This window comes from Eutrigla gurnardus (genome assembly GCF_963514095.1).
Source record: "Eutrigla gurnardus genome assembly, chromosome: 14".
In the NCBI taxonomy this organism is placed as follows: Eukaryota; Metazoa; Chordata; class Actinopteri; order Perciformes; family Triglidae; genus Eutrigla; species Eutrigla gurnardus.
This window is the reverse complement of record NC_139937.1, coordinates 26631231-26649794: the sequence shown is the minus strand read 5'-3', so window position 1 is coordinate 26649794 and position 18564 is coordinate 26631231. Positions and strand designations below refer to the sequence as shown.

The 18564-nt window shown below is 47.2% G+C and overlaps 2 protein-coding genes across 2 annotated transcripts in view; one reads left to right on the top strand and one right to left on the bottom strand.

Annotated features, from left to right (window-relative positions):
- Window positions 1–18564, bottom strand: part of cadm4 (cell adhesion molecule 4) — a 216598-nt gene that overhangs the window by 137306 nt on the left and 60728 nt on the right. The gene's annotated exons all lie outside the window — the stretch shown is intronic.
- cited4b (Cbp/p300-interacting transactivator, with Glu/Asp-rich carboxy-terminal domain, 4b) lies at window positions 11974–14747 on the top strand. Its single transcript, XM_084027719.1, has 2 exons — window positions 11974–12165; window positions 12980–14747. The coding sequence occupies exon 2, from the start codon at window positions 12989–12991 to the stop codon at window positions 13859–13861; it is 873 nt and encodes a 290-aa protein (XP_083883845.1). The 5' UTR covers window positions 11974–12165; window positions 12980–12988; the 3' UTR covers window positions 13862–14747.

Sequence of the window (18564 nt, the reverse complement as noted above, 5' to 3'; positions counted from 1 at the left end):
CATCAATACACTACAATAAACCTTCAGCCGGATGAGGGATCCATGAGTCATGCAGACTGGACTAACATATTCAACCAAACAACCCATCTGCCCTACGCTTTCTCGGCTTCTAGGGGATCGAGAGGGGAGGGGGGTGATGCGTATGGCATAACAATTAATTATGGTCATTCTGCTAATAAAGGGGATAGAATCCCTCCTCGAATCGCCTTTTCGCTCATGCATTTGCCAGCGATCCTGCATAACGTTCAGAGAGGCAGTGTGGCACAGGGGAGGCTATGATTGCAGGCCTCATGCCCCACTTTTAATTATAGCGATTCAGAGCAGATAGAAGCAGTTCTGCCCTCAGAAGTGGTCGACCAACGTCTACTAAATAGCTTGTGACAGCAGGGATTCCTTCTTCCAGATCCGTTGAGGCACTCTGACCAGCTAAGACTCACTTACACGATGAATGAGCATACATTGTGATTAGTTTCTTATGAGTCATAATGTCTAATGGAGAACCCTGCCAAGTCACTTGAATTACATTCAAGAGTTCAAGACTTGAAAATGAAGGGGTTGGTTAAGTGCACCATTAGACCATGTTTCTTTCAAACATACGTACTGCAGCAGTTCAAAATATTTTGCTACGTATCAGAAGGAATAAAGATTTTCTGAACAATTCCCTGCCTGTTTCTCGTTTAACAATGTTTCACAATATTCTTTATAACAGGTGGTTTCTATGGATAAGTGATACCTAATTATTGTTCTTGGTGATCATTAAAAAAGAATCTAATAAACCATTGAATGGAATTCTTCTTTCTTGTTACAGTCAAGTACACGAAAGCTTTTTTAAATGTTAACAGGGTTTTTCCATCTTTCCCCCTATGTGAAAACAGTTACTTGTTATTTGTCACCAGTGGGAAATAAGCACACACAACCACAGCTACGAGCCCAGCAGCGTTCCAACATCGGTGAAACGTGAATATGACCATATGGTTTCTTTCAATTCAAAAACCATGACTCTACGTTGGAAGTCGTATATGCTGACTCACAGCCGTTTGTAGTTGGTAGTTACAACATCAGAACATATCTCTATGTTTGTATACAGCAGAAGCACTGCAGGTGGTTGGTGTGAGATTCAGACATGCCAGTGTAAAGCTGGAAGGGTGTAAATCATCACAATACAATTCTTTGGGTGACAATATGATAGTTGTTGATATTGCAAAGTCTGCCATGATACAATGTGACTCAGAGGCCTGCAATCGATATGAGACAATATCGTATATCAATCAAGACGATTCACCATTGATTGACCATTAAGACCCATGAAACTATCCAATACAGTTCGATAAAACTCAGATTCAGATTAAGACCATAAACTCATGTCAACAGTGTTTACTGAGCTAAAAAATCCAGTGAAAAGTCATCATTTTCTCATTGACTTCCATGCAATCTGACTTATTTCACACCCTGGTGGCCAGCAGAAAGAATGCAAGCTTAAGGCACTTCAGCTTTGGCTTCACTTTCCAGCCATCATTGTGTTGCCACCATCGGTACTCAGTTAGCTGCTGCCTTAGTGTGGAAGTTGGACACTAGGACCCAGAGGAGATTCTAGCAGATGGACACAATGCAAGCAATCTTTCTAGCATTTGCTAACATGAAGCGAACAAGCCAAAGAAGGTAGCCGCGACCCTTCATAGCCTGTTACCTCACTAGCTCCCCTAGTGGCCGCATGCATACGACTTACTGGCTAGTTCCCCTCGACAATAACTCGTCTTCTCTCCACTCACACACACAGATAACGTGCATCACATTCTGACTGTCGGTTCATGACGGATGTGAAGATGTTTGAATGATTCCCCTCATAATCTGCATCAGATTCAGAGATCTATATCTCCGTTACTGTATCTAAGCCTCTTGTATTGATTTTCCACGTTGTATCAGTTCATCTTCAGCGCCTAGTTCCCGACTTATTCATTCCCCCCCATCTAAATTCAAGATTTAGAAAGTCATATTTGACAGTTTCTCACAACTTCAGCAAGTTAACTGTCTTTTGTAAAATAGTGGAGGAAAGAAGAATGCAAATAAGACATCAAAGTGAAATGCATGATTACTGTGTTGATACGTGCATTCTCAATTTAAAGCAGCAGCTAAACAAGTTAATCAAGTGATTATGCACTGGTGTTGAATAAGGAAAAGGCTAACGTGCAGTGAAGCGAACTGTAATGGGGAGTATAGAAAGCTGTCATAAAAAGATGAGCCACTAAACGTGCAGTGAAATGTTATTTTGGTCATAAATCAGCCATTTTTTCCTGCACTAGCATGTCGGCTGAACCCGCTGCAGTAACAGTGATCAGAGACTGCTAACAAAGTGCATCCTGCTTCGAGGGCCGTGCATGTTACATGAAACGTCTCACCAGATGTTTGAGGTAAACGTCTTCAATAATAAATCCTCAGCATGCAGCCGAGCAGCCGCTACTCTACTAGCCAATCAATCCCCTATGAAGGCTGTCTGTTATGCAACCTCGATGAGAACACAGCAGCATGAAAACATTCTCCACTTGTTCCTGAGCAGATCGCTCTGGAGAATGTTCTGAACAGAGTTCACTTGTACTGGTTCCAGTCCCATGTTGTTTTGTCCGCTGACTAAACACCATGCAGCCGGGTGGAGGTCAAGACAGAGGCAGCAGATAAGAGGAGCCGAGGAGAGGAGGGAGAAGGAGGAGGCAGGAGGAGGCAGGAGGGCGTACTCCCTGACCGCAGAGCACAATGTCTTATCTTGTCCTCTGTCCTCCCTGTCGTTATCTCCCGCACATGGACGTGGAGACTGTACACAGCTGTTAGCTGCCAGCGCACAGGGAACCACAATGTCATGTTTCATACAAGTGGAAGCTTGAGCCACAGTGAAGGGAGAAAAATAACTCCACAAAAGGTTAAAAGCACTAAATGGCCAACACATATTTGAGTGTGCAGTTTGCTCTGAAGTGAAACATGTCCCCGAATGCAAAATATGTTTGATTTGAACCCAACCCAGACCCATGTTTCCTTTAGGAAAATACAGTTTATTAATAATACAATTTATTTGGCATTATGTTTGTTTTCATTTATTGAATTCAGATTATAGATATTTACACAGATATTTCTGTGATGATTTTAAAAGGCCGATATTTTCATACCTAGTTTGGTTTTATGTAAACTAGTTCAGAAGTATTATTAAAGCATTAGAACTGTTAAAGGAGTTGAAACTTAACTTTGAAATGAGCTCGTCCCGTCAAATGTACACATGACTTCCTGGGTTCAAAGTCAAATACTATAGTTTGGTATGAAGAGTTTTTCAGCCCAAAAAGACATAAAAAAATGATGAAAATAAACAATTTCAAGAGTCGCTGTGTTGCCAGGCAACGTATTCTCATGAATTTTCGTATGGAAACGTACGAAAAGTTATGCACAATTTTTTCGTGTTTTATCCTACGAACATCGAAATGACGCCAGTGTGCATGCGCGATTCCCTGCAGTGAAAAATGGCTTCCATTCCTTTCATTCATAATGGAAAATTCAGCATAATGCAGCATTTTAAAGCTGTTTCGGCATTAAAGTACGTTTTGATGACATTCCTAGCGAAAAATATGCATTTTGTTCTCATACTAATTCTTCAGTGAATGTATACGATCTTTCATTTGTTGGTTAGGGTTAGAATCGGAGGAGCCTGGGATCAAGCCGGCAATCTTGCGGTCGCCGGCTAGCCCCCCGGATGTTATGGTCAGGTTTAGGTCTGATGGTCTCTAACTACCAGCAGAAAGCGCATCGTTTACGTGACTACGGCTCTGTGTAATACGTAGAAAATCACTCACTTTACTTTTCGTACTTTTTAGTACGAAAGCTGAGTGAGAGCAGCCTGTGCCAGGTCAGAAATAGACACATGGAAATTTGTTTTTTCAAATCAGGTGGTGCTGGGAGCCTGATGACGTTGTGACTAGACGTGCAATCAGTTGCTTAATGAACAATAATTAAAAGCTGGTTGGATATTGTTTATTCTGTATTCTCCATTCTTGATTCATGGTTTCAAACAGCAATTTCCAGGGATGAGGCTAGAGTGGATCTTGGATAAGCCTCTAGGCCTTGGCTTAGGTCCCCACCCCCATCCCTCCAGTGCAGTCCTCTCTCTCTCTCTCTCTCTCTCTCTCTCTCTCTCTCTCTCTCTCTCTCTCTCTCTCTCAAACACACACACACACACACACACACAGGGAGTCCAAAAGCACTACAGACACTCTGCCAATTTAATAAAGAGAGACTTTGTCATGCGTATCTCTCCCACAGCTTCCTGGCCAGAGTGACAACAGTGTGGGTGAGTGGAAAAACAGGAAGAGGACAGGCCGACTATAGACAGCTCTAGCAGGCAGTGGATTGGCCTGTGTGTGTGTGTGTGTGTGTGTGCGTGTACAGCATATGTGTTAACCCGCTAAGACATGTGCTCGCCGGGACATTGCTCAACGTTTAGACGCCACGGCGGTGTAACGCAGATAGGGCTCCCCTGGTCAGGAAGGAGAACGAGCCGTTTCCTTGAGGGGCCGTCTGGCTGTCAGCGTGCGGCTCGGACCGGGATCCGGCTCGGAGGGGGGATTCGGCTCGGACCGGGATACGGCTCGGAGGGGGGATTCGGCTCGGACCGGGATACGGCTCGGAGGGGGGATTCGGCTCGGACCGGGATACGGCTCGGAGGGGGGATTCGGCTCGGCGCCAGAGCCGGGATCCGGCCCGGATACGGCTCCGGCTCAACTGTCCTCATGACAAAGACCTGTGGACAAAGGGGGGAACTTCACCCAGCCACAGAGCTCAATAATGCAGGATTTGTGTTTTCTTGGTAGCACAGCGTGATCGTGCTCTCCTGAAGGTCCCTCTGGAGGATGAATATCTCAGAAAAAGTACAGATCTCTCGACTTGTTATCGCATACGCTCCTAAAAAGATGCAGCATTGTGACTTTTACAGCCTGGTTGTACATCCTCGTCACCACCCCAGAGACCGACGGTAGCCAAATCTTACCCCGCTGCATCGCATAAGCAGTCCATCGCTGCAATATTTTCCTCATTCACCCACATTTTCCCTCTCTAATTATTTTGCTGCTGTCAACGATGTTGTAACCAAACTGCTTGAATACTAACTGTGTCCAAACAGATTTCTGCTGTGAGTGACTCATTTGGTAAATATAGGGGAATGACAGCGCTGACTTTCAATTTGGGGCTCAGCTGTTTAGCAGTCGAGTTGGAAACACACAAACACACGGACGTGATGACAGATGTGTGCACACACACACACACACACACACACACACACACACACACACACACACACACACACACACACACACACACACACACACACACACACACACACACACAGCTGTGAGAGGTTTGGCTGTTCAGGAGACATTTGAATTCTGCAGTGGCGTACATGCAGGAGCAGAAACGCAGTGTGCAAACATGGCATGACATGAAACCTCGGTGTAAAATAGGTCACATCATAGGTTGTACGGCCGTTTGGATTGCCTCGAGTGTTATTGCACCGATGTATCAGTAGATGAGACCTGCTTTAGCCTGACAGCCAGAGAGGCTCCCCAGATGGTAAACAGCAAGATGAAATTATGCCCAGACCGCTCCGGACTGTATAAAAGCTGTTAGTTCCCGGTGTTTTTGTTTGTGGGGTCGTGCTACAGGCGGATCTACCTTACAGCTCACTGTCATATTTACACCTTGAGATTTATTTGGAGAAGTGAAAAAAAAGAAAGAAAAAAGCCCCGATCCCTTTCCCCCTACCTGTTTACTGAAGAAGTGTGTGTGAGAGAGAACAGATGGTAAGGCCACAGGTATACGTGTGTGTGTGTGTGTGTGTGTGTGTGTGTGTGCGCGTGCACGGGTGTTATGTTTGTCGATGGAGGGGGGGAAAGTGTCACAGGGTGCTTTAGCTCCGCCACAAACCGACTCCTCCTGACATCTGTGAGTCAATTAGCTGACTGAAGAGAAAACATCCCTGCCCCCCCTCCCCCCTCCATGCATCCCTTCCTCCACCAAACAACTCCAACCAGCCAGCCAGTTAGGTAGTGTAGCATAGCAGCTCCTGTCTGCCCTGGCTGGTGCGAGGCACTGGGGGGGAGGGGCGCTAGTCAGGGCAGGGGGGTGGGAGGGGTAGTGGGGGTGATGAGGTTGGATGTCAAGAATGTGGCTCATGGTCTGCTCTTTTGTGTGTTTTGTGCAAGATGAATGGGCCCATGGCAGGCCGGGTGCGAGCCGGCCACAGCTCCCTGTTGACTTGTGTGTTAGGAAGGGCCTGAAGGCCCGGCCGGCCCTCTTGAAATGAGACAGCCGGATAATGACGGCTGCTGGGTGAACAACTTAAACGCCCACTACATATAGACAGAAGTATTTCAATGTCTTATTTCCTCCAAGGCTCATTCTTGTCTCAATATTGCATAAGGCTTCATTATCTCTCCTGCTCGGCCCATGCCTCCCAGAGCCCCCTATCAGGATAGTGATTGTTTGCTAAGCTGGTGTGGGGGGGGGCTGCTCTTTTCTTTTTTTTCCGGTGCCTGGTGCATCCCATATTCCCTTCCCCACTCGTCCCTAATGCCCTCCATGTCCTTAGGCTACTGCTATGGAAATATGCTCGGGTCACATTGCTAATTATTTAAGAGTCGTCACCTCATTAACAGTGCTGGGAGATAATGAATGATTAATAGGTCATTCTTCACATCGTCACTCCCACTCTCTCCCTACTCCCTCCCTCCTCCCAGCTACTTGTTTGTCAGGTTGCTCTTGTTGTCCAGCCCCCCCCCCCCCCACTCCTGCACATTCATGGAGGTAACTGGTAAACGTCATCAGCGGCTGTAAGGCAGGAAGTGCAGTGAAGGGGACATGATTAGTGTTTGTGTCGACAATGATCCCTCAGGCTAGTGAATGCTGGTGAACGGTGCGTTGGTTGAAAATGCAGGCGGAGGCTACGGCGGCGGCTACGGCGGCGGCTGGAAATGACATGACATCGCTTAGTAACAAGCCAAGATTGGGCAACACCAAACCAGGGGGAGTCAACTCCAGTCTGTTTGTATAGCTTGCATTAAGTCAGCGTTGGGGAGTATGAACACCTGCAGGCACTAATACTACTTATCACGTCTCTCTGCTATGGTGATAAGTACGCTGGGGATTCTCAGCTGGAGCAGGGGAAGTTGTTTCAGCGGCTATCTGGTGCCCTCAGACATCTCTTCATGGTCTCGCATCGCTCAGCTAACAGGAACTCTGCATTCCTACCACCACTGAAGGCCTCAGTGTGCTTCAACAAAGTCATACGACATGTCATCTGACCACCTCTACAGGCAGAAGTGTTCATACCTACTGAAACGCCACACTTTTACTTGGAAAGCCTGCTGGCACACAGAAGGGGGGGGTAGAATGAATGAAACGGTGCATAACCAGACAGTTGTCCTCTGAGGCGATCACAGCGTTGTGCTACAGACCTCGTTGGGGGAGGAATGACAAAGAGAGCTTGAGAAGTTTAAACCCTGCCTCACTGAAGGAATACCGCCTGGTTCAGCTCCTCGAAGTGAAATCATCTTCAACATGGCCATCTTTTAAAACCTGTTTCATTTTCATTCTATACATGATTCTATACACACAGACACATGAAATGTGATGCATCTAACCCATCCTAAGGATTTTAGGAGCCGTGGCTGCTGTAAAAGGGGAGCAACTTGAGATTCCGTGTCTCACTCAAGGACAGTAGGAGGTGGGGGATCGAAGCGGCAACCTTGTGGTTGAAGGACGACCTGTTCCACACACCGAGCTACAGCCATCCTTACTCTCTCTGACCTTTCAGCTGTTTGTAGTCTTCGATCTCCTCCAACAAAAAAAATACCAGGCACTATCCACATTTTTAGCCAAAAAAGAACACTCCGAACAAGTCGAGCCATGCAGAACCACGCAGTGGAAATCCAAGGATAGCAATTCAACGGTCGTTTATTCTCATTATGCAACACAATGAAGTGCAGTTGCCGCCCATTGACAACAAAACAACCCTCCGGACGACAACATGAAACAAAATCAGGGAAACACAATCAATCAATGAAAAGTTGATGGCAGCGACCGTCCGCCACGTCGATATGTGGGATAAGTGTGACGGCTCCTCACACCGAGACAGTGGTGGAAGAATAAACTCATGTGTGTTCAAGTGTGGCCGTTCAGAACAACTAGGAACATTTCAAGTTTACTGAGAGAGAGCAAAACCTGCTCTATATCGTACTTTAACCAATTATCCATAAACATTTCATCAAAATGACTGTAATTGAATGCTTTGATTCTGCAAACATTTCACTTGGATTTTCTTGCATGATTGCGAGTCGGGGGCAATCATTTAATGTTACTATCACGTCTTGACAATATGATTAAGAAAATTACAGAAATAAATCTATTCATTCAAATGAGTTGTAATTAAAATGTTGTACATGTGTGTAGAGTTATGTGCTTTGTAATTCATAACAGTGGAACATCGTTAAGCATGTGATTGCTTTATACAGATATTGGGGAAATTATCTTACAGTGATATTGATTTCGATTATATTGCCCAGTCTAATAGGATTGGCCTCATTTTCTCCAGACAGACGAAACGATGAGCCCGTTCTTACTGAACCCTATTGGTGGATCTTGTTTATGTGTAGTTGGTTCATATAGAGATCAGGCTTCAATGGCACCAAATAAAGTGTGCAAACAAGCCAACGAGTGTATCACTGACTTCACATAGAAGAAGAATAGAAGATGTCGGAGTGGTACGTTCCAAACACCCCACCCCCCTCCTCCAGATCACTACTTTCACTGGAGCCTCAGCACCGTAGTGGCAGTTACCAGGTTTCTCCCCCTCCCTCACTCACAAAGTCTCTCACCCACCTCCCCACACCACCGCATGTTGGAGTCAGGCCCTCCCCCGCCAGCCTTGACTCAGGCTTATTGCTGCCTCTCAGCTGCTGGGCTCAACGCTGACTGTTGATTGGTGGTTGAGGCGGAGAAGGAAGCCTTGGGAGTATTTATAGAGAGTCTGTCATTTACCAGAACAATAACAACCCTCCCCCACACAGAGAGAGAGAGAGAGAGAGAGACTGAAACTGACTTTTGGTTTCACATCTCACGGGAATGTGCACGCTAGGACGCACTTTGTCCTGTTTCAAGTCATTGTCCATTCATGTCGATGCTGCGTGGCCGTTATAAGAGAACAGGCTGAAAGCAGCTCATAGTTCATCCACGTCTTGAGTTTACAAACGTCTGGGACGTTTTGAGAAATGTTGCTATCCGTTTATATGTTTCGAGCTTTTGGTTGATTATGACTCCTGAGAATATCAGAGCTGATTTATGCTTTTTTTAGAAATTAGAAGCTGTAGTAATTAGTAGCTTTGAGTATTTATAATTCCAATATCCTGCTGGAACACAAAGCCCACTAAACAGTCAAACACACAGGTATTAAAAAACACATACTGTATATTGGTTCTATCTGAGAACACACACACACATATATATATATATATATATATATATATATATATATATATATATATATATATATATGCTGCGGCATCCTATGTTAGGATGCCACAGCACTTCCTGAGAACTCAGCCATATGGTTCCACCATATAAACGCACATGTCTGCAGCAGCCATACGGCTCTATATGCATTGCCAGTAATTGCTGGCAGACACTGTGTTGGGAGGATTAGTCGGGTAGGTGGAATGGAGTCAGCTGCTCCTTAGTGGATGGTGACGGAGATTAAAGATGACTCAGGCGATCAGTTCGGTGTCCACTGCAGGACGATTACCGTAGCTCAAAGAGCTGTCCATTGAAATGTCTGTAGACAGAATAAGACACTCATCTCAGCCTGCAGATCATAGAAAGTGATCTCACTGCAGAGTGAGTTAAGGTAAGACTCATTGCAAGAAGTAATGAAGTTGTTATGGAAGTGTACAATATATTAGGAGGACTCCTAAGTTTCAGGTGCAACGGTAAGTATGTTGACCGGCTGCCACATGGAAGAACTTGTTCCACCATTTTCTTCTTCTTTGGTTTCGGTAGTGTTGTTTCTATACTCTTCTGCTGCACCAACGCATATCAGACGTTCCCTCCACGACGCTGCCTTTCTCCCGGGGGACGCTTGCACAGTCCGAGGAGACCGCTGGCTCCCTTGAATTCTGACGTGGGCGGCCTGAAAGTGGCATCGAGACGTGATGAGATGTCTTTCATAACAACGACGAAGGTTAGCCAGAGGTGGTGCCCTCGCCTCAGACGCTTACAGGAATATCGGTAGGTAGATACAGAAACATATGTTGTTGTCCATTAAGGAGGAGTCAACGAGGAACACTGAGGCCTTTTGCAGGGAGAACTCATCAAAGGTCGGAGAAAAGCTTTGCTGAGAACACAAACAAGCAAAGCTACTAATTCCACGTCTGTGTTTAGAGCGTGAAACCTGCGTGAAATCCAGCGTTTTTATGGCATGTTTTACAGTGTGGCACAGGGGTGCGTCCGAGCCGTGAATGGAAGCAATACTTCCAGCCCTATTGCTCCTATAAACACAGTCACATGACCTCTCTCCCTGCCTTTATCCCTGGAATAAAAACACGTGTGCAAAAGCACAGAAGTCAATAAATGTTTCAAGGCGAGGTGTGAGGCTCATAGCCGGAGATGCCAAACACACAATACAATTCTCCTATACTGTTCTCTGATTACAACAAGACTGGATATATAATTACTAAATGCATATGCTCCACTACAATCATGGCTGATTGTGATTTCATGCTAATATCCTTTTATCTGTTGTAAACAGATGCAGCGATGTGATTGCCTACGCTCCGGGGATAAAAATAAAGAAGTTTTGATGCATTTTTAAACGCTTGTTTGTCACATTGTCACGGTAACCTTGCAAGGAGACGCGCTGCTGCTTTAAGAGGCAGCAAACGTATGTTGATTGTGTGTGTTTTCTTTGCACCGACTGGCTGGGTGAGTTTCCTGAGATCGTACCCACACCTGGGAGTGGCTTATTAACACCAGCTTCAAAGTGGCCGGCCAATGTCAAACAATGACAAACGCTTGCCAGCGGTTGTCCATTTCTAGTTGAATTCCCGGGACAATAGATTGACTCGCTCTCCCCCAAAGTGGTTCCATTCATTTGCAATTGCAGGCAAGAGGTCATTGTCCTGAAGTGGGCAATCAAGAGACTTGTGCATCTGCAGAGTGGAGCTACACGCACACACACACACACACACACACACCACACACACACACACACACACACACACAGAAACACACACGCATGCCTGCATCCAGAGTCTGTACACGTAAAACCCAAGCAAACACACACATCCATGCACAGCAGTAGTTACACTGCCGCTGCAGTTAGTGTGGCCTAGAATAGCGCACAGGCTACATTCCTCTGCCCCCCCCTCACACACAGCAGACCGGCGGGTCACATGGACCCACGGTGATCTTGGAGATGAAGTGTGCACATGCAGGGCGACACTCCTACGTGCACAATGGACCAAAAACATGAGGAGGTTCAAACAGAATTCATCTGGCTCCTAAATATGTGCACAATATATATTATAATAAATATATATATTATATATGCATATATATATATATATATATATATATATATATATATATATATATATATATAATGATCAAACTTGTGTTTTCATTACGACACAGCAGCAGTTACTTATAAAGACAAACAAGATGTCCAAACTCTTTCAAAAAGAAACAGTGTGTGTGTGTGTGTGTGTGTGTGTGGGGGGGGGGGGGGGTATTTAAATTGGCTACTGTGTCACAGCTCCTCCAACAGCCCCTTCTTTTCCCTTCTACGCCCATGCACAATTCTATTAAGTAGGGCCAATAGGAACAAAGAAGAGGAGGGCCGAGGCTCCGCCCCTCCGCTGCCTTCCTCTCAGCTTTTAGATGTACATAATCCCTGAGTTGACCCAGAAAACAGCCAGTCGTTTCAAGATCTGATGCGGCAGTCTTTGTGCACCCCGGCCCCACCGAGCATGACGCGCAGCCCCGCGGAGTCCACACCGTGATCCAGCAGCGTCGCCGTTACCGGAGGACCGAGACGCGTTCACACGCAGCAGCCGGAGCAGAGCAACTTTGGAAAACGGAGCGGAGACGGTACGTGGTGGTATCGGTGTGATTTGGTGGATGGATTGGGGGTTTTCGGTGTGTGTGTGTGTGTGTGTGTGCGGTGGGTCTCCGGGGCTGCTGCTCCATTGTTTGCGCTCTCTCCCCCACCACCATGTTTCAAACTCGGGGATCGAACAAAATGGATACTATTTAAACCCGAGCAGGGGATTACTGGATGCAAACATTAAAACGAGGAAAAGCACGAAGTGAGGCGGAGACAGCCGAAGCCTTTGTTGGTGCTGCTGTGACGCCGCCGCCGCGGTGAGAATGTGGTGATTCAGCTGTTGGGAGATGTTGCATGATGTCAGGGTTCTTTGTTGCAACCTTACGTGCGTAAAATGTAACGCATCTCCTCAGCTGACATGCAACACGGACGCGATGCACTCCGACATGCACGCGTGATTCCGGGTCTTTGTCGAGCCCGTCGTGCATGAATTACCTGGAGGAGGAAGGAAATATCCAAACAATGTATGTGAGCTGTATTCCGAGCTGGGCGTTCATGGCACAAAGAGAGCAGGAGACTCAGACACGCTCCAAACGGCAGAACGTGATGTGTTTATGGTTCTCGGTGGTTTATCATGAGGTGGATCTTTGTTTGTTTGCAAGGTGAATTCTTCGGTCACTACAGAGAAGTGGGTTAGAACCACAGCACTGTTTCACACATGGAGACGTCATTGTGCATCTCCACCCAGATGGTTAAGATGGACCTGATGCTGGGGTGTCCTGAGCTGCAGCCCCCTTAAATGTGTTTTTGACCCCCCCCCCATGCAATGATCTAACTGTCTTCCTCTCCTGCTCGCAGACAGGAGGCATGGCAGACCATCTGATGATGCCCATGAATCACAGCTCGGCGGGCGCCAGTCTCCACGGTTACAGGATGGGCATGAACGGCGGCCTGCAGGCGGGTCACCAGCAGCACGCCAACCAGCAGGGCATGCGGGCGCTGCCCAACGGCCAGATGATGCACTACGGCGGCGCCCAGGCCAACATGGAGACCGCCATGAGGCAGCGGCAGCAGGGCATGGTGGGCGGGCCCATGAACGGACAGTTGAACGGTGCCCAGATGGGTCACCACCAGATGCCGTCTGGTAACATGATGTATAACGGGCAGCAGCAGCATCACCCTCAGCAGCAGCAGCATCACATGCATCCACAGCAGCAGCAGCACCAACAACAGCACCAGCAACAGGCCCAGCACCCACAGCAGCAACAGGCCCAGCACCCACAGCAGCAGCAACACCCGCAGCAGCAACAGGCCCAGCACCCACAGCAGCAGCAGCAACACCCGCAGCAGCAGCAGCAGCAACACCCGCAGCAGCAGCAACAGTTCATGAACGGAGGGCTAACGTCCCAGCAGCTCATGGCTAGCATGCAGCTGCAAAAACTCAACACCCAGTACCACGGACATCCACTGGGGCCGATGGGCGGGAACCACATGGGGCCCACGAGCCAGTACCGCATGAACCCGGCCCAGCTGGCCAACATGCAGCACATGGCCGGGCCGGCGCTGGCCCTGAACGGCATGGACGCGGATATGATCGACGAGGAGGTTCTGACCTCGCTGGTCATGGAGCTGGGTTTGGACCGGGTCCAGGAGCTGCCGGAACTCTTCCTGGGCCAGAACGAGTTTGACTTCATCTCAGACTTTGTGAGCAAACAGCAGCCCAGCACTGTGAGTTGCTGAGAGGACCCTGGATTTTTGCTAAAAAGGGGGTGCACGAATGGAGACAGAAGAGTGAGAATGGTCCAGGGCGGATGAAGAGTGCTCATCTTTCACTTTTAATTTAGTGAGCGCGTCCTCTGAACCACTGAGCCCGTGGCTGCGGCCCGGTGGTGAACCCTGGATATCCACAGGGACAGTGCTGGAGTCTCACCTGGAGGGGTGGCGTCCTCGAGGACGGGGGTCCACCTCTCCCATTTCCTGGACATGAATGTAATAAAGAAATGCTGAAATTCCGAAAAGCCACTCTGAACAATGACACTGTGTTGCCTCCAGGCCCGGACTCCATGACAGTTTACCAGTGGAAAAAAAGGTGTATTTATTTATTCCTATCTGAGAAACTGATATAAAGAACAACCACTGTCTCCATTTTGGGATCAAGTGGTTTTAATGATTTTTTTTCTGAGAGTAGGATGGGGGAGAACATTTTAAATTAAGTTCTCTTGGTGATTACCTTCCCATTCTATTTGGCCTAGTATTTAAAGAAGCTCAGATGACAAGGTCACCCAAAAACCAGCCTGGGTTTTTCTATCACAAGTCAGCCACCGATAGAAGTACAATGATATCTCCTTCGAGTGGGAGCCTCATCCAAGATTTTAAATAAAATGGTTCACTTTTGGTAAAGTGCTGCCTTTTTAGTTGTGATGTTCTCAAACAAATCTACTGCTTTTACTGTATGAAGCTGTATAACTCCAACATGTCCACACTGTCTGTGTTCTATTGGAGATGTAGAACCGCCTTAATCGCGCAGATTCTTATTTATTGGTTGTTTATATTGTCCCCTTTTTTGTGGTCAAGATGGGAGGGTGGGGGGGATGGTCTTTGTGAAGGGGGGGTTGAGGATCAATAAAGATGGCCTGGATAGAAATGTGGCCTGCTTTTCCATTCATTGCAGTTCTTCCCCTGGGCTGTGGAGAGCTAGCTAAGTGCTTAACTTAACCTGTGGGTGAAGGGAAACCTCACTTTCTTTCAGTCTGGGATGGAAACGCTCAAACGGATACAACACGGAGGTCTGCTGGGAAGAATACATCCTCTACTCTAAATCTCCTGTTTCTTAAATATGCTATCTTTTCCCTCATTTTCCATTTCCATTGCTAAGAAGGCCACTAACATGACTGACGCACAGCCATCCTGCTGGTTTCTCTGCTAGTTAGCAGGAGGAGGAGCTTCATGTGTGATATCCAAGTCTGATTTACTATTTGACATTTTATCTCAGAGCCTATCTAAAGCAAATGCCATGCACCGACATGATAGGCTGCCGGGACTGTTTACCATAATGGCAAGGTATTCTTTCAAAGGTTGGGTTTACAAAGCAGCATTTAAATAACACTGGCTTCTCTCAGCACCACAAACAGTTTCTTTTCTGTGTTTGGAGAGTTGGGCCTGTGTATGGTTGGGGGAGGTGCACATGACCACAGACTGCTTACCTTGGTGGGGGTTTAACTGACTTTAAAGCTTGTAAGCCCTGGCTGCCTTTTGCCCACTTCTCTGGTCAGAGACTGCTGCCTCTAAATAATAACAAATGACTTATGCAAATCTGGAACAAGCCCTCTCCAGCCGAAGCCACAGCCAGTGAGTGGTAAAAACAATTGTCCTCCTATAATTGCATTCATTAAGAAATGAGGGTAGAGAGGTTCTCTCTGCGGCGGGCGAGTTCGTTGGATTGTTATTTGCCTCCGGGCGTCGAGCGCTTGATTGAGGTCATGTCGGGAATGTCATCGCCGCGTCTAGCTTTTTTCCCACATTGTCAACAAAAGGCATCTTTAAGTGGGTAACGAGGAGGGAAACGAGAGCGCCGGCGTCCGCAACCAGGAATAGCGTTGCTGATTGCTCAGTTTCCTTTTTTTAGAGTCAACTGGGCGTCGGAGCAGCTCCTCCTCGTTTGTCCGATTGTGTTGAGGGCTGATGTGCTGGATTTGAAATGTACGGTGGCCTGGATGTGGGCTTGTTTCAAGGAACAGGGGCTGGCTTAAGGGTGTGTGTGTTGTGTGTGTGTGTCTTGGCTCTGCACTGTCAAGAGAAAGCGTAGAAGTAGGCCAACAGCCTTGGCACGGTGCTCGGTAACCATTGTAGGTCCCTGCCCGGTGCCAATCTGGTGAGATGGTCTTCTGGTGTGTGGCACGCGGTCAGAGCTCCGCCGCCTCATATATCTCATAATTGCATGCTGCACTGTGAGCGCCTTGTTTAGCCCCAATTAAACGCAGAGGGTTTTTGTGTTGTTTGATTGTGATTCCAACGGTTATCTCGTCTGCTCTCCGGGTCCGTGTTACGGCCGCCGCCTGCCTGCCTCACCAGAGGCCGGTCTAGACGCATTGCTTAAGGCAGGGTGGGGACGTCAGAGGACACGTTTACGGTTACTTCTGTTCTCTTGGGTTTTCGGGGCCCACCCACGGCAACTTGCTCGATACAACGACATGCCTTTCCTGTGGCAGCGCGCTGCTTTCTCAATATAAGTCACCGAAACCACATTCTAGAGCAGCAGACAAAGTGAAAGACAACTGGAGGGGGAGATGAAACGTAAGGATCTCTCTAGTTTACAATTAGAATTTAGATGGGTTTTTTGTGTTCTAGTCCTCGGGGATTTCTTAACTGGGTTTTCCCACAATAATTTTTATGCTTCCATTTAAAAACTCTATCATCACGGTGGTATGTTCAACACAATCCAGATCAGATTCCTCTCCTGCCACATACATGTCTCTGCGTTGAACACGAGTTATTTCTCTTTCTCCAGGCTTTGGCACAGCTGGTGCCAAAGCTGAGCTTGTGGTAATCTCAGGCCGGAGCTCCAGTGATGGATAGGTGGTCATTTGCTGTTGTCACGCATGGCCACACACACACACACACACACACACACACACACACACACACACACACACACACACACACACACACACACACACACACACAGCATCAGCACACAACCTGATCAAACAAGGCTAACAGGGATACCTCAATATCAGTGGAGTCGGGGGGAGATAAAGGATTTATGTGTCATCTCTGGTCACTGTGATCCCTCCCTGCAGCATGCTGGTGGATTATTAGTGGATCCCTCATTGGTGTGAAGGACTAAAAGATCCCACGAGTACATCTAGAAAATAGAACTCAATAAAGGCGTACTGCAAATGTCTAATTCTGAAAACGGTGTGACCTAACATCGGAGTGCTAATTCTGAGAGTCGTGTCACAATCCCCCCGAGTGGATGAGTGTGCAGCAGAGAGTGAGACACACAATGAAAGTGAGACGCAGCAGAGAGTGAGACGCACAATGAAAGTGAGACGCAAACTCCAATTTCCCCAGATGAGTTATTTATTGACAACAAGGGGGCATGTTCTCCCTCCATGTGAGAATATTGTGTGAAGGGGACACATGTTTGAACTTGTCTTGCTTTAAGAGAGTTTAGAGGGCTTTTTGTGTGTGTGTGTTTTATGTGTGTGTTTTATGTGTGTGTGTGTGTGTGTGATGGCGGGGGGTAGATAAACAGCAGCTCCCTCAGGGCAGGGTTCATTCAGCGGACTGGACGTGTTGCTCAAGCCGAACTTCCTGATTTTCTAGCTGAACACCTCGTATCTTCCCTGACATGTAGTCTTACTGGATCCCCCCCCCCCCCCCCACGCTTCATCTTCCCATCATTAAAAAGCAACATATCTCAGATATATCAATGCAACGGGCGTCTGGGAATCTGTTGGATTCTGCTCCCCGGGGGCATTTGGGTAAAGCTCGGCATCTTCCTATCTCCCAGAGCTAATCCTTCTGCTTCCATACGCGGCGTGCTGAGGAGGCTAAGATGCAGCTACCTGAATGCAGCAGGTAAGTTGCTGATTTTGGCGTGTTGAGGCAGGTGACACAGAGCACCCCCGCCCCCCCAATCTGGGGTTGAATGGTTGCTGCCAGCCCTTTGAAGTAGAAGGAGGGGGTGTAAATAATTTATTTTCCTGCACACAGCTGACACCTCTCTGTGGAGCCGGGCTCAAACACACCGCCGTGTCCCAACAATGTCCAACCACGGCAAATATTTAGGGGTTGTGTGGGTTTTTGAACAGTTGAAACAAAACGGCGCTTTCGCAACAAGTTGTGCAAAAATGTGATCGTTTTTTAACTGCCAGCGATCACCAGATGGATTTTTTTTAATCACGTCATTCAAACCGTAAAAATAAGCGGAAATTTCCCCTAAAACAACTTGATTGTTCTGCAATTTGATGTGTCAAACCTGCCGAGCAGATGACAAGGATATCCTAACATTTAACAACATTCAGCAATGTAATACAAGAGCACATGTTCCCCATTTGAAGCTTGAAATATTAGCTTTTTGTTGACAGCAAGATACTCACGTCCTGACACTGTGTGATGTCACAGAGAGGTGAATCTGACGTGGCTTCATTAGAAATCACTTAAGGTGGAATATTACGTTCACCTGCTGTGCTTCTATGTGCTTCGGCCTCGTTTGTGTCTGAAGCAGGGACACGATGTGGGCTCGACTGGAGGGTTTCAGGTTCGGAGGTTAGAATAGAGGGAAACGGTATTAGCAGGCTGTGTTCTGTACACAGTGTCTTTGTGAGCTTTAAGCCTGCGTGCTAATCTGGGGACAGTGGCAAGCACATGTTACCAAAGACAGTATCATGCTATCGGCTGGGCTGGAACTATTACCAGAGCACCCTCCATATACTGCC